The sequence below is a fragment of the Bubalus bubalis genome, chromosome 24 (assembly GCF_019923935.1).
Source record: "Bubalus bubalis isolate 160015118507 breed Murrah chromosome 24, NDDB_SH_1, whole genome shotgun sequence".
NCBI classification, from domain to species: domain Eukaryota; kingdom Metazoa; phylum Chordata; class Mammalia; order Artiodactyla; family Bovidae; genus Bubalus; species Bubalus bubalis.
In genome coordinates, this window is record NC_059180.1 from 29,327,637 (window position 1) to 29,354,231 (window position 26,595).

The 26,595-nt window shown below is 42.3% G+C and overlaps 1 protein-coding gene and 1 long non-coding RNA gene across 4 annotated transcripts in view; both read right to left on the minus strand.

The window, feature by feature from the left end:
- LOC102395383 overlaps positions 1-14,039 on the minus strand; it is a 31,173-nt gene extending 17,134 nt beyond the window's left edge. The window contains exons 1-2 of one of the 3 annotated variants that reach the window (XR_006548139.1): positions 11,897-14,039; positions 10,283-10,378 (exon numbers count right to left, since the gene is read on the minus strand). This is a non-coding gene — a long non-coding RNA (uncharacterized LOC102395383). The other 2 variants (XR_006548138.2, XR_006548140.2) reach the window with 2 other exon arrangements.
- Positions 14,040-17,321: 3,282 nt separating this feature from the next.
- The window catches only part of ERCC4 (ERCC excision repair 4, endonuclease catalytic subunit), a 39,579-nt gene continuing 30,305 nt past the window's right edge, over positions 17,322-26,595 (minus strand). Inside the window, exons 10-11 of the mRNA XM_006073618.4 lie at positions 23,735-23,847; positions 17,322-21,678 (exon numbers count right to left, since the gene is read on the minus strand). Coding sequence (XP_006073680.1) covers positions 20,945-21,678; positions 23,735-23,847 — 847 coding nt within the window. The 3' untranslated portion in view covers positions 17,322-20,944. The remainder of the gene's footprint in view (positions 21,679-23,734; positions 23,848-26,595) is intronic.

Here is a 26,595-nt window from a genome sequence, read left to right on the forward strand (position 1 = left end):
AATCAGAGGTCAAGGTCAGGTATCCTAACCATAGTCCATTGTTGTTCTCTGTTGACATTCCAGGGTGCCTTGAACCTGAGCCTTTTCAAGATATTACAGGCAGACTTGGTGTGGCTGTAAAAATGTTTCACTTCCCACTGTATCTCTATCCTCAAACCTATACTGTCAACGATGATCTATATTTTCAATCAGCTTTCCATGTCAGCTCCCTTTTATCTTTATCTTAATGCTCTTCAATGAGTCCTTGTGTGAGCCTTGCAGAGTCAGGAGTTGAGTAGAGAATGCTTCAAAGTTAAGGTTGGAAATGGGGAAGGACAGGAAATCTCCCTGTCACATGCAGTTGTCTGTCAAGCCCTGCTGTACCATTCATAGACTGGCTGATGCAATTCCAAACAACTGCCACTTAGGCCTTAGGGCCCCCTGAATAAGACAAAACTGATTCAGAGAGGCCTTGAATTCCAGTGGGTTAAAGTTTGAAGGGTCACAGTTACAGTATCACTGATGGAAAGACAGAGTCCAGCCCTTCAGTAGTCCGTTCAGGCGGCTTTAACAGAATATTACAGACTGGGTGGGCTTCTTGTTCAGTCGCTCAGTTGTGTCTGACTCTTTGCGACACCATAGATTGCAGCACACCAGGCTTCCCTGTCCTTCACCATCTCCCGGAGCTTGCTCAAACTCACGTCCATTAAGTTAGTGATGCCATCCAACCATCTCATCCTCTGTCATCCCCTTCTCCGCTTACCTTCAATCTTTCCCAGCATCAGGGTCTTTCCTAATGAGTCAGCTCTTTGCATCAGATGGCCAAAGTATTGGCGCTTCAGCTTTAGCTTCAGCATCAGTCCTTCCAATGAATATTCGGGATTGATTTCCTTGAGGATTCCCTGATTTGACCTCCTTGCTGTCCAAGGGACGCTCAAGAGTCTTCTCCAGCACCACAGTTCAAAAGCATCAATCCTTCGGTGCTCAGCCTTCTTTATAGTCCAACTCTCACATCCATACATGACAACCGGAAAAACTATAGCTTTGACTATATGGACCTTTGTTGGCAAGGTAATGTCTCTGCTTTTTAATATGCTGTCTAGGATGGTCATAGCTTTTCTTACAAGGAGCAAGCGTCTTTTAATTTCACGTCTGCAGTCATCATCTGCAGTGATTTTGGAGCCCAAGAAAATAAAGTCTGTCACAGTTTCCATTATTTCCCTATCTATTTGCCATGAAGTGATGGACTGGATGCCATGATCTTTGTTCTTTAAATGGTGAGTTTTAAGCCAACTTTTTCACTCTCTTCTTTCATCAAGAACCTTGATGAACCTTTCAGCAAGAGGCTCTTTAGTTCCTCTTTACTTTTCTGCCATTAGGGTGATATCATATGCATATCTGAGGTTATTGATATTTCTCCTGGCAATCTTGATTCCAGCTTGTGTTTCTTCTAGCCCAGCGTTTCTCATGATGTACTCTGCATAGAAGTTAAATAAGCAGGTGACAATATACAGCCTTGATGTATTACTTTCCCAATTTGGAACCAGTCTGTTGTTCCATGTCCAGTTCTAACTGTTGCTTCCTGACCTGCATACAGGTTTCTCAGGAGGCAGGTAAGGTGGTCTGGTATTCCCATCTCTTTCAGAATTTTCCACAGTTTGTTGTGATCCACACTCTCAAAGGCTTTAGCATAGTCACTGAAGCATAAGTAGATGTTTTTCTGGAATTCTCTTGCCTTTTCTATGATCCAACAGATGTTGGCAATTTGATCTCTGGTTCCTCTGCCTTTTCTAAATTCAGCTTGAACATCTGGGATTTCTTGGTTCATGTACTGTTGAAGCCTGGCTTGAAGAATTTTGAGCATTACTTTGCTAGCGTCTGAAATGAGTGCAATTGTGCAGTAGTTTGAACATTCTTTGGCATTGCCTTTCTTTGGGATTGCAATGAAGACTGACAAGTCCTGTGGCCACTGCTGAGTTTTCCAAATCTTTTGGCATATTTTTTGGCAGACTGGGTGGCTAGTAAGTAACAAAAATTTATTGCTCACAATCTTGAAGGCTGGGAAGCCCAAGTAAAAGTGCTGGCAGGTTCTGTGTCTGTGGGGACCCACTTCTTAGTTCACAGATTGTCATTTCATTATATCCTAATGTGACGGAAGCAGTGAGGGAGCTCTGTGGGGTCTCTTTGTAAGGGCACTAATTCCATTCATGAGGGCTCCACCCTCATGACTAATCACCTCCCAAAGGCCCCACCTCCTAATACCATCACAGTGGAGGTTGTTGCAAACTATGATTTTAAGGGGATATAAACATTCAGTCATATGTCAAGGCTATATATTGTCACCCTGCTTATTTAAATTATATACAGAGTACATCATGTGAAATGCCAGGCTGGGTGACTCACGAGCTGGAATCAAGATTGCCAGGAGAAATATCAATAACCTCAGATACGCAGATGACACCATACTTATGGCAGAAAGTGAAGAGGAACTAAAGAGCTTCTTGATGAAAGTGAAAGAGGAGCATGAAAAAGCTGGTTTAAAACTCAACATTTAAAGAACAAAGATCATGGCATCCAGTCCCACCACTTCATGGCAAATACATGGGGAAATAATGGAAACTGTGACAGACTTTATTTTCCTGAGCTCTAAAATCACTGCAGATGGTGACTGCAGACATGAAATTAAAAAATGCTTACTCCTTGGAAAAAAGCTATGACTAACCTAGACAGCATATCAAAAAGCAGAGACATCACTTTGCGGACAAAGGTCCATATAGTCAAAACTGTGATTCTTTGAATCACATATGTGAATACATGATTCAGTAGTCATGTATGGGTGTGAGAGTTGGACCATAAAGAAGGCTGAGCAATGAAGAACTGATGCTTTTGAATTGTGGTATTGGATAAGACTCTTGAGAGTCCTTTGGCAGCAAGGAGATCAAACCAGTCAATCCTGAAGGAAATCAACCCTGAATATCCATTGGAAGTACTGATGCTGAAGCTCCAGTACTTTGGCCATCTGAGGCAAAGAGCCAGCTCATCAGAAAAGACCCTGATGCTGGGAAAGATTAAGGGTAGGAGGAGAAGGGGATGACAGAGAGATGGTTGGATGGCATCACTGACCCAATGGACATGAATCTGAGCAAACTCCAGGAGATAGTCAGGGACAGGGAAGCCTGGTGTCCTGTAGTCCACAGGGTCGCAGAGTTTGACATGACTTAGCAACCGAACAACAACAATATCAACAAACATTCAGTCTCTAGCAACTAGAGACCACCATGGCCCTCTAGTTAGCATTCAGCAGGAAGCAAAAGTAGAAAAGAGATGATGTAGTAGCATCATCTGAACAACTAGTGGTTTGGACCCATAGTCAGATCCCTAACAGAGAAATACGTTTTTGGTCTTTTCTATGTCCAGGCCCTCACTCCTCACTATAACATTCTCACAGTGCATCCAGCTCGCTGGCCACTCACTGGAGAAAGGATAAAGGTTAAGTGATTTTACTATTAAATAAAAACGAAAAAAAAGAGCAATTAACTAAAACAACTAAGATAAAAACTAATAAATCTAGAGACAGTAGAAGGAAAGAAAGAAAGATAAAAGCAGACATAAGCAAATTGGAAAAAGAAAAACAATAGGATTGGTACGATAAATCAAAGAACTAACTCTTTTAAGAGACCAATAAAAGAGACAGACCTCTGGCAGGGTTACATAGAAAAAAAAAAACAAAAACTAGTAAATAGTCTTAGAAATACAAAAAGAATGAGAAACAAAGACATGAAAGAAGATTAAAGTTAAAAGCATGTTTTATTTAAATTTATGCTAATAAAATACTAACCAAAAAAGACAATAAAATCCACTCAAGATGAGGTCGAAAAATTCAAGGAGGCAAAAAGTTGAATAAAGAAGAATCTGATAAAGAACTCTCCACAACTTTGCTGAGATGTGAATTCAGACGATTTGGATGGGGTTGGGAGTGGCATAATCCCCTGGGCAGAGGAGCCTGGTAGGCTATCGTCTGTGGGGGTCACAAAGAGTTAGACACAACTGAGCAACTAACATTTTCACTTTTTCTAACACTTTTTAAAGGAAGAATTTCTATAGGATCGAGTTGTTTCCAGAACATAAAAACCTTTATAAGTGTCTTAAATAATTTTACAAAGCAACCTAACCCTGGTAACCTAAGCTGGTAATAGAAAGGGAGTATATAGAAATACTACATGCTAAAGTGTTTAAGAGCTGTAAGTTAAGCTAGCTGTGCTTAAAAACTATTGCACTTCTACTTTGATAGATATAATATTTTTGGCTGTGCTGGGTCTTTGTTGCAGGGTGCAGGCTTTCTCTAGTTGTGGCAAGCCGGCTTCTCTTGTTGTGGTGCATGGGCTTAGTGGCATGTGGGATCTTAGTTCCCTGACCAGGAACCAAACCCTAGAAGTAATGCCTCTCCCTTCCTGCTAAGTAGTGGTACATGATTTACCCAAGAAAACAAGTAGGGGACAGAGGTGGAGGTGGATAAAGGCAATAGGTGAGTTTTGCTGCAAAAACAAAACAGAACGAAAGTTTTCCCTTCCTATTTTGTAACCCTTAAATAAGACAGAAAGTGGAATACCACTGTATAATAAAAGAATAATATGACTAAATATAGCTTAGTTCCACAAATCACAAATGCAAGCGTGGCTCAATATGAGAAGATGTTTGGATTCATCACATTCATCCATCAAGAAGAAAAATGAATCAACTAACAGAATTCAACTTTCTTTCTTCCTGCAATAATCCTGTTAAATTGGAGACAGACAGAGGGTTCATGTGAAAAATAATAAATTAGGAGTCTACAATGGTCAAATGATGAATGCATTTTTACTAAAGCAGGATGACGCAAGAATGCCTGGTGTCCCAGCTCAATAGATTCTTAAATTCTGGAAGTTCTAGCTGAAGTGTGTCATACTCGGAGCCTGGGTTGAACCTGACCATCAGATCTCCTATATTTGACTTGCCTGTTGTTTAAAACATTTGATTTCATTTTCAACATTTAAAAGGCTTATAGATTTCACCTTTTTTAAAACACCTGATCTTTTGGTATATCTTTAAAAACATCTGACCATGAGGCCTATTTCTCAAATGGCAGAGAATGGCTGAAGCTGAGTAAGAACTTCTCCCTTTAGACAAGACTTGTGCTCTGCCATTTGCCAGAGGCCTCACTGGGCCCAATTCACTCATTTATGTTACTTCCCTGAGTCCCATGGACATCTGAATTCCTGAATCCTTGCAGAAGGCAAAAAATAGAAAAAAGGGTGCAAACACTGAAAAGGAGACAAAACTATCATTTTAGGGGAATGAAGTGATGAGCTACCTGCAATCGCCGAAAGAATCAATGAAAAACCCTTAAAATGAATGACAGCTCAACAAGATGGCCTGTTGCTGCTAAGTCACTTCAGTTGTGTCCGACTCTGTGCGATCCCATAGACGGCAGCCCACCAGGCTCTCCCGTCCCTGGGATTCTCCAGGCAAGAACACTGGGGTGGGTTGCCATTTCCTTCTCCAATGCATGAAAGTGAAAAGTGAAAGTGAAGTTGCTCAGTCATGTCCGACTCTTCTCGACCCCATGGACTGCAGCCCACCAGGCTCCCCTGCCCATGGGATTTTCCAGGCAAGAGTAATGGAGTGGGGTGCTATTGCCTTCTCCAAATAAGATGGCCAGTTACCAAATTAATAAAAATTTATATGGCAGGGACTTCCCTGATGGTCCAGTAGTTAAGACTCTGTGTGCTCAATTCAGGGGGCCCGGGTTTGACCCCTGGTCAGGGAACTAGATCCCACATGCCACAACTAAGAGCCCACTTGTGGCAAAAAAAAAGGATTCTGTGTGCCTCAACTAAAGACCCTGCACTCAGCAACAAAGATCCCAAGTGCCACAACTAAGACCTGGAGCGGTAAAAAAAGAAAACTCATCCAGGGGCTGGGGGTGGAAAGAGAGTTTAGTTACCATTTGCAATAACAACAAATACCTTTGAGCTCACTTGGCAAGAAATGTGCAGCATTTATATGAATCAAACTATGAGATGCTACTGAAGAACATAAAAAATGATTTCAACACAAGAAAAGTAAAGCACACCATTTTCCTAAAATTGTTGTAAGGATGACCATTATTACCAAAAGAACATAAATGTAATACAACTCCAATGAAAAATCTAAACATAACTCTTTGGGGGAAACTTGACCAAGAGAGTCTTAAATGTTCATCCGGAGGAATAAATGTTTGAGGATAGCCAGCTAGCCAATAAAAATGTCAAAGAGTCTAATACTAGGGAAGCATCTGTTCAACAAATAATTAAAATTTATTATAAAATGATTAAACTTATATGATGATAGGAACAATCAGCAGAAAGAGAATTAAAAGCATAGACACATACCCAAATGTACACATAAACACAGTATAAGTAAGTCCTACTTCACATCAGCAGGTAAAGAAAACATCTTTTGTGGAGCTGCCATATGACCCAGCAGCCCCAATCCTGGGCATATATCCAGACAAAACTATGATTGAAAAGACACATGTACCTTATGTTCATAGCAGCACTATTCAAAACAGTCAAGACATGGAAACAGTGTCGACAGATGAATGGATAAAGAAGATGTGGCATATATACATGCAATGGAATATTACTCAGCCAGAAAAAGAACGAAGTAACGCCATCTGCAGCCACATGGATGGACCTAGAGATGATCATACTAAATGAAGGCAGAAAGAGAAAGACTAATACCATATAATGTCACTTATATGTGAGATCTAAAATATGACACAAATGACCTTATTTACCAAAGAGAAACAGACTCACGGATTAGAGAACAAACTTATGGTTACTGGGTAGAAGCATGGGAGGAAGGGATAGTTCGGGAGTTTGGAATGGACGTGTACATACTGCTTTATTTAAAATGAATAATGTAATTGTTACAAGTATATAAGAGAAAGAAAATGGGGTCAAAAAAGGGGAGATGACACCAATTGGCAATTCATACAAAGTGCTGGGTGGAGTGGGGAGGGAGAGAGAAAAACAAATGGCTGAGAAAAACAGATGAAAAAATTTACTCTCAATAGTAATTGAAGAAATACAAATTAAAATAGTGACATGACATTGAACTTGGTATACTGTTAATAAAAGTCACAACAATGCTATTCTTAGAGAGCCTGTGGGAGGCTGGGTTCTCATATCCTGCTGATACGAATATAAATTGACAAAACCTTTTTGGAGAGCTGGATATGTCAAAAAGTAAAAACACGTTCTTAGCCTTTGATTAGGAATTCCCATGTGTCAGAACTTATCCTGAGAACATTATCATGGATGTGCGCAAAGGCTTAGTGTAAAAGAGACGCATGTCACCATTCCTTCTAATGAGGACAATTGGAAATGGAAGGGTCAACAATACAGAACTGGTTTGAAAAAGTCCAGGCCTGACATGAGTGTGTGAGAGCGACTCGGATTGGTCAGCATCTCTCATGCACATTTGACGACTATTTTAGATTCCACCCACACAAGGAAATACTCTGTACCACAGAAATAATGTGGAAGAACATTCATCATACAGAAAAACTGTATACAATAGCATCTATGGGAAGATTCCACTTTAACTGGATGGCATCACTGACTCGATGGACGTGCGTCTGGGTGAACTCCGGGAGTTGGTGATGGACAGGGAGGCCTGGCGTGCTGCGATCCATGGAATCGCAAAGAGTCGGACACGACTGAGCGACTGAACTGAACTGAACTGAATAGGTAAATAGAGATAGGAAACAACCTAGGATACAGGTCAAAATGCCAGAAATGATATCTCTGGCTAGTAAAATTAGATATAGTTTTTTTGCCTACTCTTATATTTTCTGGGCTTCCCTGGTGGCTCAGACATTAAAGAATCTGCCTGTAATGCCAGAGACCATCAAAGTACTGTTTACAATATCAAGAATCGTTGACCAACTCAAATGACTGGCAATGAGAGGGTGGCTGGATAAACTATGGGATGCTCATATAATAAAATATTATAGAGGAGCCCAAACAAATGAAAGACAGCAATGTGCAATAATAAGTGAATCTTAACAGCATAGTTCCTAAAAAATTACATATAGCATGATGTCTTTTCTATAAAATTAGGAACATATATACACAGAAATAGACACATACACTTTTCTGAATGCATATAACATACATATAAAACAGTGAGACTAGATGATAAAAAAGAAGGGCATACTGAACAGACATCAGGACCAGGGTCCACTTTGGCTTGGGAGAAGCAGGTAAATAGAGTAGGGGTAGATCTACATGGTTAGATGCAGGTTATAATCTTATTGTCAAGGTTCTAGCTTTTTTGGTTAAAAAAAAGTTTGTTTTGTTTTTTTAAAACCCTGCTCTCCCACTGCAGGAGGCACAGGTTCAATCCTTGATCTGGGAACTAAAACCCCACATGCCACATGGTGTGGCCAAAAAAATCAAATCAAATGATGGAGCATTTATGAAAAAAAGTAATTAAAGCAGGTCATGCACGGATCAATGGTGATGCATTTCATGAACAAAGGATATTAATAAATTATGCACTTCTGTGTATCAGGCGTCCAATAAGAAAGAAAAACCTATGTTAAATGAAAGTTAGAATATGATAAAGGAAACACAAGTATTAACTAGAGGAAACATAGGGAGCTGGAGTCTGGACAACAGATTGAAGATGCAGTCTGAAGGCATACATCGAAAGTCTGGAGCGCCTACTACAAACTATATGCAAAGGTACCATCTAAAGCTACACTAAGAAGTAAGTTAAACAGACCTACCTGGGGCTTGTCTTTGTTTTTATAAAAGTTCTCTTCCATTTCAAAAGCATCCTCTGATACCACTCAGTGAAACCAGGGAATAGCCCCAAGACCCTCAGCAACTGAAGACATTGGTTCCTTGGCTTTTTTCAAGACAACTAAGCTCTCACGTCAGCTGGGAAGACTCGTCTCCTGCTATCTTATTCCTACAAGGCATTAAATGTGAAATAGGGCCTTGCTGGGCAGTTTGCCACAAAGTCTACTTTTACAGCCTCGGTAACCTATGCTCATGGCATCTCAGAACTCTGCAATGCATATCACAGTGCTTGGAAGGTTTGGTCATTTCCAGCAATGAGTATGTGTGTGTATATGTATGTGTGTGTTTAATCTAAGTAATACTCTCCTGTCATTCCATTATTACAAATATAAAAGCTGGCTCTGCTTTTAGGGTTCTTTTAAGATCTGGGGAAAAAAAAAAAACAACAAAAACACAACAACCTGTAACTCCAGCCTCTGGGCCGTATTCTACTTACTGTCTGTCACATAGTAGGTGCTTCCTGAGTGTTTTGCTGAGTTCACTGGCACTGTTTTCCAAATAATGATGTTGAAGACCCTGGCTTTCAAGAGTAAACACTTGTTCGGTGAGTCATCCTTTCTACAGATCCTGTTTATACAGGCACACCTTGTTTTACTGTGCCTCACAGACACTGCAGTTTTTTTTACATATTGAAAGTCTGTGGCAACCCTGTGTCAATCATGTCTACTGGCATTTTCCCAACAGCATCTGCTCACTTCATGCCTTGGTGTCACATTTTGGTAATTCTGGCAATATTTCTAGATCTTTCTTTATAATATTTGTTATGGTGGTCTGTGATCCACGATCTTTGATGTTACTGCCATGACTTATAGAAGGCTCAGGTGATGGTGAGCATATTTCAGCAATAAAGTATTGCTGAAATTAATTAAAGTACATATATCATTTTTTAGACATTATGCTATTGGACACTTAACAGACCACAGTACAGTATAAACATAACCTTTAACCCCAAATTCATGTGACTTGCTTTATTATGATACTTGCTTTATTGAGGTGGTCTGGAACTAAACCTATGGTATTTTGAAGGCATGTCTATATAGCAAGAAGCAATCTAAAAAGGATGAATATATTTATGGGGGAGGTATGTCAGAAGAATAGTTGAAATCTGGGACTGTCTTTGGATGTTAAGGACACATTGCTGTAGTATGTGAGATCAGCCACTATGACAAGGACACACCTTCAGAGTAAGTTCAGAATCCAGGGAGTCAGAAAATAACACACACACACACACACACACACACATTTAGTGACAGAGAGATGAAGAGATTAAGACAAAGCCCTCCTACATTAATGACCCTCTTGTACAGATGACAGTCAAATTTTCCAAATCATTTTGTTTTGTCCGTCGAATTTGGTCACCAAAAGACAGCAGCAGACAGGCGGAACAATGAAAGAAATAATTAAAACCTTACCCGAAAGGTTATCAGCCAGAAGCAGGAATTATCGAGAGAATCTCTCTAGGAGGAGAATGGAAAAGTCACTTTTCCTGTTCACCACGGGTGTGTTATCTGAAAGGAGAAAAATATCACATACTTTTCAGAAGAAGCTCATGGGCCAGCCCACGCAGAAACTCATATTCATATTTTCCCAATTGAGGTCGATCACATCTAAAAACATCTGGATCGCCCCTCCCTTCACTGTGGCTCTTGATTAGCCCCACCTGCCAAGCCACTTGGTTCTTTTTTGCCATCTAAGCACATATGTGTTCATTTTCCCCTAAATTAACTTGCTCGTGGGTTTGCTGGGGTCCAAGTGTTAAGTCATTTCACGTGTGCGGCACCGCCCATCAGCGTAGCACAAGTGGGTGCAGTTACGCTGTTGGCTTGACCTGACTTGTATTTGATGAAATGGAAAGGCACCCGGGGCATAAACAGATGTCTCCAGTCTCAAGGCTGCTAGGGAGCGGGTGGAGGCAGGCACAGGGAAGGGCCTTCTTTTTGTCTTTGCTCCCCAGCATCTATCCCTCTCCAAATTTGTTGCCCGTCTGTGCTTTACCTATTCCTGCAGTCATGTGTCAGTTAAAAAAAAAAGAAAAAAGCTTACCTACCAAATACACTCCAGGAGTGTGGGATCAGCACACGAGTGTTAGGTGTGTACACTTCATCTGTGTTTGCACCCAAACACCAAGCCACAGGGGCTTCCCTGGTGGCTCAGATGGCAGAGAATCTGTCTGCAGTGCTGGAGACCTGGGTTTGATCCCTGGGTCGGAAGATCCCCAGGAGAGGGGAATGGCAACCCACTCTAGTACTCTTGCCTGGAGATATTCCATGGACAGAGGAGCCTGATGGGCTATAGTCCATGGAGTCACAAAGAATCGGCCACGACTGAGCGACTAACACTTTCACTTTTCACAAAGCCACAGATGGGTATGGATGAGACAGTGAGGGCGGATACCAAGAGCTTCAGGATAAATCACCATAAAAATGGGTTGGCCGGGTTTTTTTTTTTTTTTTTTTTTATTCCACCAAAGTGTTAACTGTGTTTATTTCTTAAAAAATATTTGTGGTATAATTTACATACAATAAACAGCACATAGGGAAATTGTATTTCCTGAATGATAACTGGCAACGTGTATGTTGTGACATCATCACTGTAAGAGTTTGGACATTTCCATCAACTCCAAATGAGTTTCCATGTGTGCATGGCCAGTTTTTCAGTTTGGAAGCCTTTTTGGTTTTGAGGGAATTGGAGCTCACCTAGGAGTCCAGGGCTTACCATGGGGTTACTGATAATGTTGAAGAAATCAACAGCAACCTCACCTACTTCCCGACACCCCTACCCCGACTCCCGCCTCCGCCCCAAATCCACTGCTTCCGCAGGAAAAACAATCCCTCTGACCAACAAAAGACTTGGGACTTCCAGCATGACTCACCCTCAAGTCCTGGGGCGCATACTCGGCTTCTGATAAGAGGCAGTCAATCTGTCCTCCGTTTGTTTATAATGAGTCATGCTGGAAATCAGGCAGCTCCTCCCCTCCCCCCCCTCCATGTCAGGGTTGGGCAAGAATTAAGAGGCAGATACACCACCATTCAAGTGCAGTCATCCTTAAAGTGTCCGGTGACTCAATGGGGCCCCCTACTGGTGGAGACAGGGAGGGCCACGTCGAGGAGCGAAGGTCTGCCTTTCTCACACTTGAAGGCCAGATCTTACCGACTTGCAGGTTGATAAGAGAAGTGGGAAAACGCAACCGAGTTTTCTGTGCATCCTGCCCACTACCCCCGACTATTAGAGGCAGAGTGGAGCCTGAGTCACAACTTGCAGCCGGTGTATACACCGGAGCGATTAGCCACATAATTGCTTCAGTGATGAACCTTCCCCCAGCTGCAACCCGCCTCCCCCGCCGAGAACTCTGCCAACAGTCTCAGTGGCAGGAATACTGAAGGCCGAGGTTTACAAAGCGGGAGTTGTGATTCTTTTAGCTAGTGCCCTCTTGGCCCCGATTTAAAATTCCTGCTACGAATCTGAGGGGAGCAGGGGAGAGGTTTCGACTAGAATTGATGTCATGATCAAGCCAACGTAAAATAGATTGATCTGCTGCTTCAAGGTACTGAGGCAAAGCGCTCTGTTTGGAGAACAAATCACCATAGCAACTCAGCCGCCCCAGTTACAGTAGGCGCGCAGGACGACCAAAATAAAAATCCTTACCAAGTCTCAGGATTGGCTCATGAGAGCTGCTCAACAGACTTTCAGTTTCCAGACAGCATGAGCCAGCATGTATTTCGGTTTCCTAAATTGCTGAAAGGGACGCTTTAAATAATAATAGAACTATCCAGCCAGGTTACAAACAGAGGGGTTCTGGGCTGTCCCCACTTTCAGCTTAAAACACAAGCAGACCTCAGTGCCAAGCAGCAGCATTTGTCGTTGAAACAGACTCTGGAAAAGGGCTCATTGTTACTTATTGTGGCTTGCCAGTTCCGTTCCAAGTTGGGGGTACATGGTACTCTAAACGCTGATTTTTAAGAAGAGCCAAATCTGTATGAAAACAGGTTTTCTGTAGGTGTGAAAGGAAGAAAATCAAAACCACTCTTTCTTTCCTCCACCCCCAGGATCCCAAGCACTGGGCTTGGATTCCATTAATTATCTGCCTTCTCTCCAGCATCTGCCTTCTCTCACTTGGCTTTGTTCCTTCTGATCACCAACAGACAAAATTGCCTTGGCCATGGTACTTGCCCATTCTCCTCTTCATCCACACTGCCCAGGGCTTCCTTTGGCCTCTCAGTCCGGTGCGTGTCTGGAGCTCCCTGCCACCACCATCCGGGATGCCCAGTGTTCTCTGCCTGCTGCACACCCAGGCAATAAGCATTCCTACTGCACCACTCCTAATCCCAAGGGCCATTCCCTTGAAAATTTCTCCTGCCTTTGATTCTGGTTGCTGCATGATTCAGAATCTTCTTTTTGTAGTCTGTCTCTTCTGTTGTCTCACCTCCTAAATTTAGGCACTTTTAAAGTCCTATCTGTTTCATACTTGCTTTAACCATTTATCTGATCTCTTCAATTTGCATTTCTGAGCAAATATCTACTACATTTTCAGCTGAGACTGTTTGCCTATAGATTATATCAAAACCAACCCTATCAAAACTGAATTTAATCTTCCCAACACAATCGGATCCTTCTCCAGGCTCTGTTAACAGCACCATAATTTCCTAAGGCTTAAAGGTTAGGTGTTTTTCAGACTCTTCCTAGGCAGATATTTTCTTTGCCACATTCCATTGACTGCCCATTGATGCTTCTTCCATTTGTGTCCTTCTTTCCATTTCCAAAGCTACTGTCTGAGTTCTGGTCATCATCCCACCAGACCTGTTGCTGAAATTGCTACAACTTCTGAAATGGCGTTTTCACATCCAGCCCTTCTTTAAGACAGCAAATTATGGTAGAAGGAAAGTAGGCTTTGGAGTTGGACTTCCATCTCTGCCATTTACTTTCACTGTGACTTTACTTTCATAATCCCTGACTCTTAAGTCTCTTTACCTGTAAAACAGGTATAAATCTGTACTTTGAGGTGTGAGGATTTAATGGGGGTACCATACGTGAAGGACAGAGAAGCCTGGTGTGCTGCAGCCCATGGAGTTACAAAGAGTCAGACACGACTCAGTGGCTGAACAACAACATATGTAAAATGTCTGGCTCACTTTAAACGCTCAACTGATGCTAGTTCCTTTCCATTTCAAACTTACTACCAGACCGAAGCCTGAAAACAGACTTCCTAGTCACGCCCTTCTCTTACTCAAACATACGTTTTTCTACCAAAATAAGGACAAACTCCTTGAGCCTAGCACTTGAGAGACTTGCATAATATGGCCCCCGTGTCTTGCTCCAACTCTGCTGTTCATGACTCTTTCTTTAAACACCATCTGCTCCTTTGCTGGTGCTCTGGACTTGGACTTAAGTGCATTGTCTGCATCTCTGTCTGATGAAATTCTAGCTGTTCTTTAAGACTCATCTCAAATTCTATCTTCTCTCTGAGGCCATCCCTGCTCCCTACCATCGGATATGACATCTTTCTCTGGCCCCTGGAACACTTATCCCTCTCTGGTGGCATTTTTATTATTCTGCTTGGCTCATGTTCTTTGAATTCTCTTTACTGCACGACTGAATGTCCTTGATGGCACAGACTGTTACTGCACCGAGCCGAGAGTCCTCCGCCTTATGCAATAAACGCCTTATGCCAAAACCAAACCTGCCTGGTCACGCTTCCCTTTGTCTACTGAGCTTTCTTCTTCCTGAAGTTTCTGTTGGGTGTCACCCTTCCCAGAAACAAAGTTGCACAGGGAAGCAAATAGCTAACTCAGTGAAAGGCATTCTCTCGGACACCAAAGTTCTGGAGCTCATCATTACGGGAAAAGTGTCCCTGAATATCCTCAAATAATCCACATCACCATTGCATCAGACCCAGTTTATTTACTGTTTTCATAAATCCCAGGGAATTCCCTTGTTTGAAATCACAGCTTGGTTTTGTTTACTTGTCTCTCAGGCCCTCAGGGAGCACTGTTCTTTCGATGTAGAAAAAACTTCAGGCAAATGGATCCTTGGGAATGTCTAAATTTTTTTTCCTCATTCATTAACCAGCCTTTTTAACACTGATAATACAACACAGAAAAGGAACTCAGATTAAAGATTCAGTTGAGTGTTTGTAAACAATGAAAAACATAGGTCTACTGAGCCAGCATCTTAAAATGTATCTGTTTCTTAAATATTTAATTGATTTATAGTTTTTAATATTAGTGTCCTAGTTCTAAAGTACAGTTCTTAAATATGTGTACATATATTATGTGTGTGCACATGTGTTTGTGCTGTCGATTCAGTTGTTTCTCTTTGCAATCCCATGGACCTTAGGCCGCCAGGCTCCCCTGTCCATGGGATTTCTCAGGCAAGAATACTAGAGTGGGTTGCCATTTCCTCCTCCAGGGGATCTTCCCCACCCAGAGATAGAACCTGCATCTCCTGCATTGAACATGGATTCTTTACTACTGAGCCACCAGGGAAGCCATATTGTGTGTGTGTATATATATACATATATTTTTTTTTTCCCCCCTCATTCATTAATCAGTCTCTTTAACACTGATAATACAACATAGAAAAGGAACTCAGATTAAAGATTCAGTTGAGCTCTCATAAAATGAGAAACAGAGGTCCACTGGAAGGTTTAATTTATACTTTCTAGTTTACAAAGTTTCATTTTAGGATGAATGAGGCTGGAAATATGGTTTCATCATCATATGGGAGCTCCTGTTGGCAACATCATTTGCAAAGTACAGTTTTCAAAAGGTTAAATATATGGGCTCTCATACAAACAGAAAAATAACAGAAGTCAAATTTTTTTTTTTTTTAATCCAATCCCATTAATGAGGAAACCAGTTAGACATTGACTGAGTTAAGAGAAAATTGAAGGACCTGGAGATTTGTAGCTGGTCAAAGGAACGTAGAAATAAATTTACTAACAAATGCAAAATTGGCTAATGTCCCACCAGACAATAACCTTTGTGATGTTACTGGATAAGACTCATCTGTAGAGCTATCAGCTTTCTGCAAGTTAACCTCTATTCTCTATAAGCAGGCAAAATAGTGTTTCTAAGCAGTCAGCAAAAGGTTCACAACTCTAGAAAATCAGATAATCCCTGGGCAGCAGAGGTCACTAGACAATACCCAGGTCTGCAGAGAAGAGGTGCTCAGTATCTTGTTGACCTGTTTCCACGTTTCGTGTATTTGCTCTGCACACTCTTCTCTGAGAGGCATGGAAACAAACCAATCTGCTTTCTCTATATTTGTTATTAGATTCAGGAAAGGAGACACAATACACAGTTCCCCACTCTCCACTGGGCCCTCCTTTGCCCTCAAGTTTTTCATTATGAACTCTGGAATGCAAGAGCTGGAGTTGAAATCACGGTTCCACCATTTATGTGATGACTTTGGGAAAAATTACCTCTCTGTGCCTCAGTTTCGTCACTGTAAAAGAAAATTTTAAGTATCTGTAACTTTATGGCTTTGCCATGAGTTAAAAGAGATAAAGCACAACTGCTAATAAATTAAATTTGAGTTATATTACTACTGACTAAGGGTTTGATGCCTGGGTTGGGTTACAGTGCATGGGGTCGCAGAGAGTTGGACGTGACTGCGCAACTTAACACCTTCACTATACCAGGGTTCGTTATTCTACCAAAGTGTTGATTGGGACATAAACATTTTGAGAAATAAACTGACACTATACATTAAAGAGGGTTTAGGTTCTACATTTTAAAGCAGAAGCAAAATAACTGTTAGTCTCTCAGTCGTGTCCAACTCTTTGCAACCCTATGGACTGAAGCCCGCCAGGCTCCTCTGTCCATGGAATTTTGGGTGGCCATTCCCTTCTCTAGGGGATCTTTTCCACCCAGGGATCAAACCCGGGTCTCCTGCATTGGCAGGTGGATTATTTACCATCTGAGCTACCATGGAAGCTCAAAATAATTAAATCATCCAAATGAGCAAATTAGTAAACTAATAACTTAAATTCTTGTTTCAAAAGAATAATTTACTTCTTTCAACTTTGATGTTAAAGGGACAAAAATGTCTGAGTCATGGGTGGCAAGAATTAACCTTTGTTGAGTTGGTGTCCCAGGCACTGTGCTTATGACACATTCATTACATTGTCAACACACGAGTATTTTCAGAAGAATCATTTTTTCTCCCTCCTTAAGGACACATGCTACAAAATGAAAAGCAGCAAACGAAAATAACCAGAAGAAAAATACACTGGAGCCTTAGAAAGTGGGCTTCCCAAGCAAGTCAAATGCCAAAGCAGTGGTTCAAAGCACATTTCAGCTTTAATCACTTATTCTGTATGAAAAACTAATTATTCTCTATAATTTTAAATTAAATGTACCAACACATTGGTAACTATCATGTACTGGGCATGTACTCCTTCCCACTCCACTTGGTTGTTTTTATTTTGCCCACAGAATGTTGAGGGAAATATTGAATAAATACACATTTTATTAAAACATACACAAACAACTCTGTCACAAATTGATATAAATGGTTAGGTATCCCTCCCATCCCAATTTTGGCTTCTATAACCTTGAATCAAAAACACAACAGTGGTGTAGGCCACCAAAAACCTATGGGTAAAGATGGTAGACTAAGTACTGAGGCTCAGAATCAGACAGGAAATAGCTATAAACCAAAATAGAAAGCAAAATAATGAAGAAAAGTGACAACTCATGTTGAAGTCTGGGTAAATTTTAATAGGCTCAAGCCTGAGAAAAGAATTTTCCTAAAATGTTGGTTCTTAAGGGGACATTCCTAGGTTCAACTGAACACAAGAGAGAAGGGAATTTCCCTAAAGAAGTTTCCTGAGCCAGAAGAAAATCAAATTATGCTTGAAAAACAAAAGCATAGACTAATAATGCCTGTCTTTCTCCCCCACCCACCTCTCCGGATTCACTTCAGTGTAGGTTTTCCTGCTGGAGGCCATCTATTAACTCCATACTCTGTTTTCTCAACACGACCAAATCTAGTCTTAACCTTCTGCGTCTCAGAGGGTTGATAAATGAGATAATTGTTTTCAGTCCTCTCATGAGCTGGGAAACTACAATCTGGATGTACCCAAACATATGCAGACATAGATATACTAAGCCTCAGATTAAAGAAACAGTAACTGATTGCCAAAAGGATATGATTTATGGCCACTATTAAAAATGATTTCTTATATATAATTTGAGAAAGTATCAAGAGAGGCACTGTGATTTAAACAAAACTGAAAACCATTTCTCACAATATTTCATGTACTGAAAGTTTTGTGCAAAAAACTTATAAACTAGAATAATGCTGGTCTCGAGTTCTTAAAAAAAGGTTTTAAAAAAGCTAAGTTCTTAATTGGATATTTGTGATTTTGGGAAAAAAAAAAAGGGCAAAGCTAATAAAATGCTGCTAGAAAACAAAGTGATAAAGATTTTTCAACTGCATGCATTTCTAGTTCTTTGCCAGATTCTTAGGCTATAAAAATTCGTAAAAGAAGTTGATGTAAAGTAAATACGTGACGGTTACATTGAAGGGTTTTCAGAACTGGCGACACTAAGATATATTTATTTAGTTGGAAGAGGAAGTGGCAATAAAAGCCTTTCAATTATAATGACCATTTTAGAGTTCATTAGAAACTACCATCCATAATTTAAACACATCTGAGCCTGTGCCCCCTCTTAAGATGTCCTGTAGGTATGTGCGTTGTGCATGCTAAGTCGCTTCAGTCACATCCAACTCTGTGCAACCCTATGGATTGTAGCTCGCCAGGCTCCTCTGTCCACGGGATTCTCCAGTCAAGAGTACTGGAGTGGGATGCCATATCCTCCTCCTAGTAGGTACAACTGCAAGTAAGTCTTTGGGAGGCAGAGGACGTCGGCTCTCTAAATGCATCTAACTAAATACAACCGTCTTCTATGTTGTAGCAGGTAACGAGGACTATTTTAAAACAGTAGCTTTAAGAGAGCTTATTTTTGAAAACTTGGAGTGAAACCCTTCTCAAAAAATGTGCTGTTAGGGTTTTCCTTTTATGTAATGAAAGAACAATAAAAGGCAGGTGGAATTATACTAGGGGAAAAAATAGAAATTACATTTCTCAAGCAGAAGTGCTAGGATGGAGTGAAGAAAAATGATAACAACTATCTCTATCTGAGGTGGTATCTATTTTAATGTACTTAAAATACATGACTATGACTGAGTGCTTAAAGAAAGAAATGCAGAGGAAAGTGAAAGTTAACATATGTGCCTGACATTTTATTTTCTATTCTCAAGGGTGTATTTTTAACCCTGGGACAGAGTTAGTATCCCAAATCTTTATTCTACCATAAACTAATCTCTGTTTCTTGTCCTCTTCTCTCTTTTCCAAGTCACTCTACAGAGTCTGATGATAACAATTTGGTACCCCTTAATTCATTCTTGTGGTACCCTCGCAGAGAGTTCAAAATCCACACACTTTAACTTATGTCAACATACCAAGAAACCAAGATGTCAAGACAACAGATTCGGTTTAGCGATGACACTTGAAAGACTGTATTAAAGATGAAGACCATTTCATGTCACACAGTCCCCTGTCCACTCTGAGTTCAGACACTGTGACAAATAAAAACACAGCTGATGCTGACGAAACATGACCCTATGTGATGTGGCCAGTGGAACTTATGCTCTTGAACAGCAGCTCTTGAGGTAGAAGATCGACTCATCACTAAATATGTGATTAATATCTAAGTTAATAATGGTTCAATATCTAAGTTTAAAAGCTGCACAAAGACGCTGTGAAAGTCCTGTATGTATACTTCTGTAAGAAGCTAAGTCAAGTCAATCACAGGAAGGTTTCGAATGAGACTGTTTTCCTTATGGATTTTTAAAATATATATATATATTTCTTAAAGATTTTTATATATTCTATGCATTGATCTTCCATTTCCTCGCAACACTTGTAGTTCAAATCAAGGAAGGAAAATTGAACCTTAAAAACTGTGGGTCCCTCCTTTGCTTGCATCCAGTCCTCACAGAGAGACGCAGGAGGCCAGTTCGGCTCAGGAGAGTTGGGGGCAGGGGCCTGGGAGAGGACCTGTGCTGGGGGCGTCCCAGGGCAGGTGAGGAGACATTGGGAAGGAGGGCATCTAACAGACTCCCGGAGTAGCCATTTGGTCAGAGATCGCTGGACTCAGGAGGTTAAATATATGCAGAAACAGAATTTTTAGGGCTCCTTCTAGACAATCCAGTTCTGTAAATAGGTAATTCATTCTATGTTTTAAAAATACTGGTTTTGAACAAACCAGGTATGGTTATGGTACATGCTGTGTATCTTCCTTCAGGTGGTCAGAAGACCAACTGGCCTGTTCTAGAGGTGGCGGTCTTTCTTTGATTAGCAGTAGCAAGTCCCATGAGCTTATCCTGGAGGCAGGCAGTTAGGAGAAGCACGCAGCTGAGGAGAGCGTGGAGAGCACTCACCAGGGGCAGAGATGCTCCCTTCTCAGAGCCCCAGAGGTCCCTCTCAGACAGAGGGTAAGAACGCAACTGTGCATTTTATTAGTCTCTGAAGGAAACCGAAGTCTCTGCTTGTTTCATAAACAGCCTTCTATAAATGCCTGCAGACACCGTCCCTGATCCTGACAACACCTCAGGTAAAGATGGAAAGTACTAGACCTGGCGTGGATGGTGCAGTGAAAATGATGCCTAAGCACAAAGCTCAGAGCCCAGCCTTGGCCTCCGGTCCCCTGACCCAGGAAACAGCACAATCACTCACAGATTGGAAGAGAATGAGCTTTGTTGTTTGGTCGCCGAGTCGTGTCTGACTCTTTTGTGACTCCATGGACTGTAGCTCACCAGGCTACATGGGATTCCATGGGATTTCCCGGGCAAGAATACTGGAGTGGGTTGCCATTTCCTCCTCCAAGGGATCTTCCCAACCTGGGGATAGAACCTGCGTCTCTTGCACTGACAGGCAGGTTCTTTACCACTGAGCTCCCTGGGAATCCCACGGGAATGAGCTACTGGGCTAATAATAAAGATCTGTGAGGGCAGGTAAAGAGCAGCTCAGAAGCACAGTCAGGGGATAAGAAAATAGGCAGCACTGCTCATTTTTTCATTTTCCCTCTGGACAGGACCTCTGCATAGGAGGTGTGAATGAAGTCATAGAGCTGCCGCGCACTGGCCGTGTTCCCCAGCATGCTCGCCAGCTTGTCGAAGGGCAGGCTTGCTAATTCAGCGATGTTCTTGACGTGGTTCATCAAGGAGCGACAGTTTTTGGCATTTATCCCTGGCATTTTTAACAAGAAGTCCTGGGGACCGGGGTTATACTTCTCTGCCTCGGGGAGAGTCTCGGAATCGGCGGACACAGCCATGGCGGTGGTGGCGTCTGGCTGTGGCTTGTTCTGCTTCAGTTCCTCAAATAGCTCGGCAGTGGCGTGTGGGGAGGGGCACCAGAGGATCCGGAGCCGGGGGAAGTGCAGCGTGAGGAGGGTGAGCTTGGAGCTGACATCGTTGCTGGAGATCTCCTGATGGAATGCGCCGCGGGACATGAGAGAGAAAGGCTTAGTGGGGTCGAACTCGATCAGAAGCATCGGCCGCTTGTAGTAGCGGGACATGGAGATGCACTGGCTGTAGAGGCGGCCGTTGTTCAAAGAGCCAATCAGATCACTGATGCTCTTGCGCTCCACGCACATTTCCGGAGTCAGGATGTAGTCTCCGACCTCCAGGGTCACCGGCTCGATGTCGATGCCCCGGCGGTGGATCAGAGACGGGAGCTCACTTCGAAACTCCCGCATGTCCACAACGATGCTCTGCTGGGTACCATTCTGCTCCTGGCCGCCTGAGAAGAAAAAGAAGCATTTAAAGAAATGTTGCTGAGTAACTCTCAAAGATGGAAGATCACAATTAAAGTCAGATGTCTGTGTTTCTGCTATTAGTCTCCCACGCCTGGTTACACAATATTACGTTATTCCACATTTTCCTGTATTTTCAAAAAGGTTTATTTATGGTTGAAGGCAATTTCCCTTAAACTAAATAAAGCTACTAGGAAATTGGGGTCTCTTGGTAAATACTTCCTTACACAGAATTCAGACACCAACACTCACCATCTCTTCCCTCTGGGGCTCCTCTTGGCCCCGCACTGATGCATTGACCACTCTTTACTGATCACCGTCACCCCAATTCCTAGCACAGAGCCTCGCACGCAGGAGATGCTTAGTAATGTTCTTGATAAATTGCCATGTGAGCTGCTGTGAGAAACTTTGACGCTTTTTGGGCTTGTATCAGTGAGTCCAGAGACAGAAAAATGGAAGAAGCTGGGGGAAACAGGAACGCAGAGCTTCTCCCACTACCGTGCACATGAATCGCCTGGGATGGGGTGACAACACCTAGTGCACTCTGTGGGTGTGAGGAGGGCCCAAGAGCCTGCGCTTCTAACCAGCTCCCAGGCGACGCCAACACTGCTGGCTGAAGGACTCCATGATGGCTTCTGTAGGGAGAATAATGCCCCCACGGAAGGTGTCTCTGTTCTAACCCCTGGAAGCTGCCAATATGTTACTTTACACAGCAAAGGGGACTCTGGAAATGTGATTAAATTAGGGGTCTCAAGATTGGGAGATTCTTCTGGATTATTGAGACAGGTCCAAGGGCCCTTATAAGCAAAGGAGGGAAGCAGGAAGCTCAGAGGCAGAGCTGCTGGTGTTGAAGGTGGAGGAAGGAGCCATGAGCAAGGGAGCAGGCAGCCCTGGATGACCCGGAAGAGGAAGGGATTCTCCCCCAGAGCCTTCAGAGGGAGCGCAGCCCTGCAGACACCTTCTTTTTAACTCAGTGAAACCCATTTGGACTTTGGATTGTATAATAACTGTTAGATAACGACTGCATGTTCTTTCAAGACACTAAAGTTTGTGGCAATTTGTTACAGCAGTAAAAGGGAAGCTAATAGGAGTGCTGAGAAGACTGGACTCAGAGGGCAGATTTCTGTGAATAGCTTTCCGTGTGGTACCTGCAGGCTCTATCTTCCTTCATATTGCCAGGTATCTTGCTGTCCTGCATGAAATGTCCCCAACCTGTTTGAGTTAGGAATCTTCTTCAAAAGACACGGATGCTCTGAGGCCGTGCTTCCCAAAGTATGGTCCAAGGACCACTTCCATCAGATGCTGACCCCGTTTCAGATCTATCGAATCAGAATTTCTATGGAGTGGGGTCCAAGAATCTACAGTTTTAACAAGCATAAGAGGCTATTCTGAAGTACAGTGAATTCTGAGATGCACTGCTTTAACTGTTTTGACCCCACCAAAGGAGAAAGCGACTCAGCCACACTGTTTTTCCCACACCACCTGGCTGAAGGCACTGCTGAAATGGGGATCTGGGGAGTGGGAGGGACACGGTCATCCTTGGACCGCAGTGCAAGGGGCATCCAGCATGTCTTGGTGGAAGGCCACTGCCTGGATGCTGCAGGGCAGTGAGAGTACCACATACCCGGGGTCTAGAAAAGTGCCAAGAAGCAATCAGCAAACCCTGGAAGGGGTGGGAATGCACCCTGAGCAAAGCACCATCTCTTATCTATGAGGACACTGGCCTCTTAGGGTTAACATAAGAACCTAATCATCATTCACAAAAGCTTCTTGGTAAAAGTACATTCTGAATCTCAACCAATGCTGGAACGTAACTTATTTCCAATGTTGGTGCCTAGAACACAACCCCTCTTATCTTATGGGTGAGGAGCCCGAGATTCAGGAAAGACATGTGGTTAGTGAACAGCAGAGTTCAGACTGGGATATGAGAGCAGACACCCCCATTGAAGAGCTTGTTGAGAAAAACCAAGCTGCAGAGAGACTCTGGAACCCCACAGCCTCTGGTACGGGCAGCAGGAGAGCTTGGCAGAGGGCGGGACTCACCGGCTTTGCGTGTGTCGGTGGGAGCACTGGCAGACACGCAGCCTCTCACAAGGTCGAGGTTCGTTTCGTCTCTGCCTTCTCTTTCTTCAGGGATGACCATGCTAGCCTTTTCCCTGGGGGTGGGAGGAACACATCTTCAACCTTTCTGAATTAATTTCAAAATTCCTGATTTTAGAAAATGATCTACAGAACTGTAGTGCTAAAAGAGAACCCAGGAAACATCAGAAGGAAATATGCAGAGAGAAGCGATGGGGAATGGAAGCAGAAAGAGTTTCTTGGTTGGTACTTCTGCTCATCTTCTGGAGTTAAAAAAGAAAAAAACTTACTTATTTTCTATTCTGTATGTCCTCCAAACACTTTGAGTCATGAAATAAGCATGTGGAGACTGCCACAAAGAGGTTACTGAGAGTTTTTATACAAATGTGCTAAATGTATTACTGAGCACTGAAAAGATTTCAAATAATTTATATTCCAATATTTTCAGAGAAATCATAAGATAATTAAAGACCAATGATTAAAGACATGAAAACAGAAATGGCCAAACTAACTTTGATTTGAAAAACTCTAGGTTGGAGGCCCCATTAAACACTCTCCAGTTTTAAAGGAAAATCATGATTAATACAAGAAAGCAAATTTCCAACAGAGATTTAAACAAAAAAATCGACATCTCAGGTTATGCAGTACAGCAGTATTGATTCACTAACTTAGCTGTTCGTTTAAAATATTTAGGGTAGGCTCCCACGTACTATGCGAGGTACTTTGGATACAAATATGGTTACCCAATAATTTATGTCTTCAAGAAAGCTTAGCACCTTAAGCTGATAGACTGACAAGCCTATAGAATCCTAACTCAGATTTACCATCAGGAACCAGAATCATGACAGGACCCTCAATAACCACAGAAGACTAAGCCAGGCTTGCCATCATCTGATTTTTCAAAACCAGTAAAAGGATGTTAGAATCAGTTCAGGAAACAGCGAGCTCTGTGTGTCCTTTCGTGCCAGGTCAACAGAAAAGATGTATAAGATTGCGTCTGTGCCCTGGCTGGGCTTGCAACAGAGTTGAGGAAATACAGCAACATGAAAAACAACTGTGGAACTGACTGCCTACAATAAAAGAGTCTGCAGAAGGTGAAACAAGAGGAATCATTAGCAACAAGAAATCATTCCAACAAGGGCTCATTCCCAAGGGTTTTCCAAAGAAAGATAAAATCAGATGGAGCAATTCCTCAGCCACTCTGGATACATAGTGTCTTAGGGCACGGTACCATAAAGAGGTAACACTGGTGAACAGAAACTCAAGTTTATAAATTCTATACTATTTGAAATAATATACAAATGCAAAGTTGTTATTTGTGTAACACTTTATGAACAGATTGTTGTTCTAGTTCTGTTCTTGCCCATTATTCTCAACACCGGTGTCAGGGTGGTTACTGCAGAATTCTTCGCAGTGATCACAGGTCCAAAGTCACTCAGTACTGCCCTGTCACACCCACCAGACTCCAGCTGGGGACAAATGGCGAACTGTCCAGAGAACTCAATGCTCTTAAATTTCTTTTACATTTGGGATCAACATGGGGGATTTTTTCTCCTCTTTATCTCCACTTACCCTACTGGCTAAGCCATCACAGGCAGGGGCAGCCTCCTTTCCTAATCAATCTGTTATCTGTGCATGGCTGCAGAGCACATGGGGTTAGAATTCAGACTCTGCATCCACATGTTGTGGTTTTGAAACCACTTACTGGCTGTGTTAACTTTAGGTGAGTTTTTTAAAGGCTCTGTCCCTCAATTCTGTGTGTAAGATGGGAAGAATACTAAAACCTAACCTCAACAGGTTAGAAGGAAGCACAAGCTGGAATCAAGATTGCCGGGAGAAATATCAATAACCTCAGATATGCGGATGACACCACCGTTATGGCAGAAAGTGAAGAAAAATAAAGAGCCTCTTGATGAAAGTGAAAGAGGAGAGTGAAAAAGTTGGCTTAAAGCTCAACATTCAGAAAACTAAGATCATGGCATCCGGTCCCATCACTTCATGGCAAATAGATGGGGAAACAGTGGAAACAGTGGCTGACTTTATTTTTCTGGGCTTCAAAATCACTGCAGATGGTGATTGCAGCCATGAAATTAAAAGACGCTTACTCCTTGGAAGGAAAGTTATGACCAACCTAGACAGCATATTCAAAAGCAGAGACATTACTTTGTCAACAAAGGTCCATCAAGTCAAGTCAAGCCTTGTCTAGTCAAGGCTATGGTTTTTCCAGTGGTCATGCATGGATGTGAGAGTTGGACTATAAAGAAAGCTAAGCACCGAAGAATTGATGCTTTTGAACTGTGGTGTTGGAGAAGACTCTTGAGAGTCCCTGGGACTGCAAGGAGATTCAACCAGTCCATTCTAAAGGAGATCAGTCCTGGGTGTTCAGTGGAAGGACTGATGTTGAAGCTGAAACTCCAATACTTTGGCCACCTGATACGAAGAGCTGACTCATTTGAAAAGACCCTGATGCTGGGAAAGATTGAGGGCAGGAGGAGAAGGGGACGACGGAGGATGAGATGGTTGGATGGCATCACTGACTCAATGGACATTGGGTTCGGGTGGACTCCGGGAGTTGGTGATGGACAGGGAGGCCTGGTGTGCTGGAGTTCATGGGGTTGCAAAAAGTTGGACACGACTGGGCGATTCATGACTGAACTGAACTGAACCTCAACAGACTGTTATAAAGATCACGTAATATATGTAAGGAACTCAGAGTAGTACCTGGAACATAACAAGCACCATATGTTAGCTTTTATTAATATTATAAGTGTGTGTGCTCAGTCACTCAGTCATGTCTGACTCTGTGGCCCTCATGGACTGTAGCC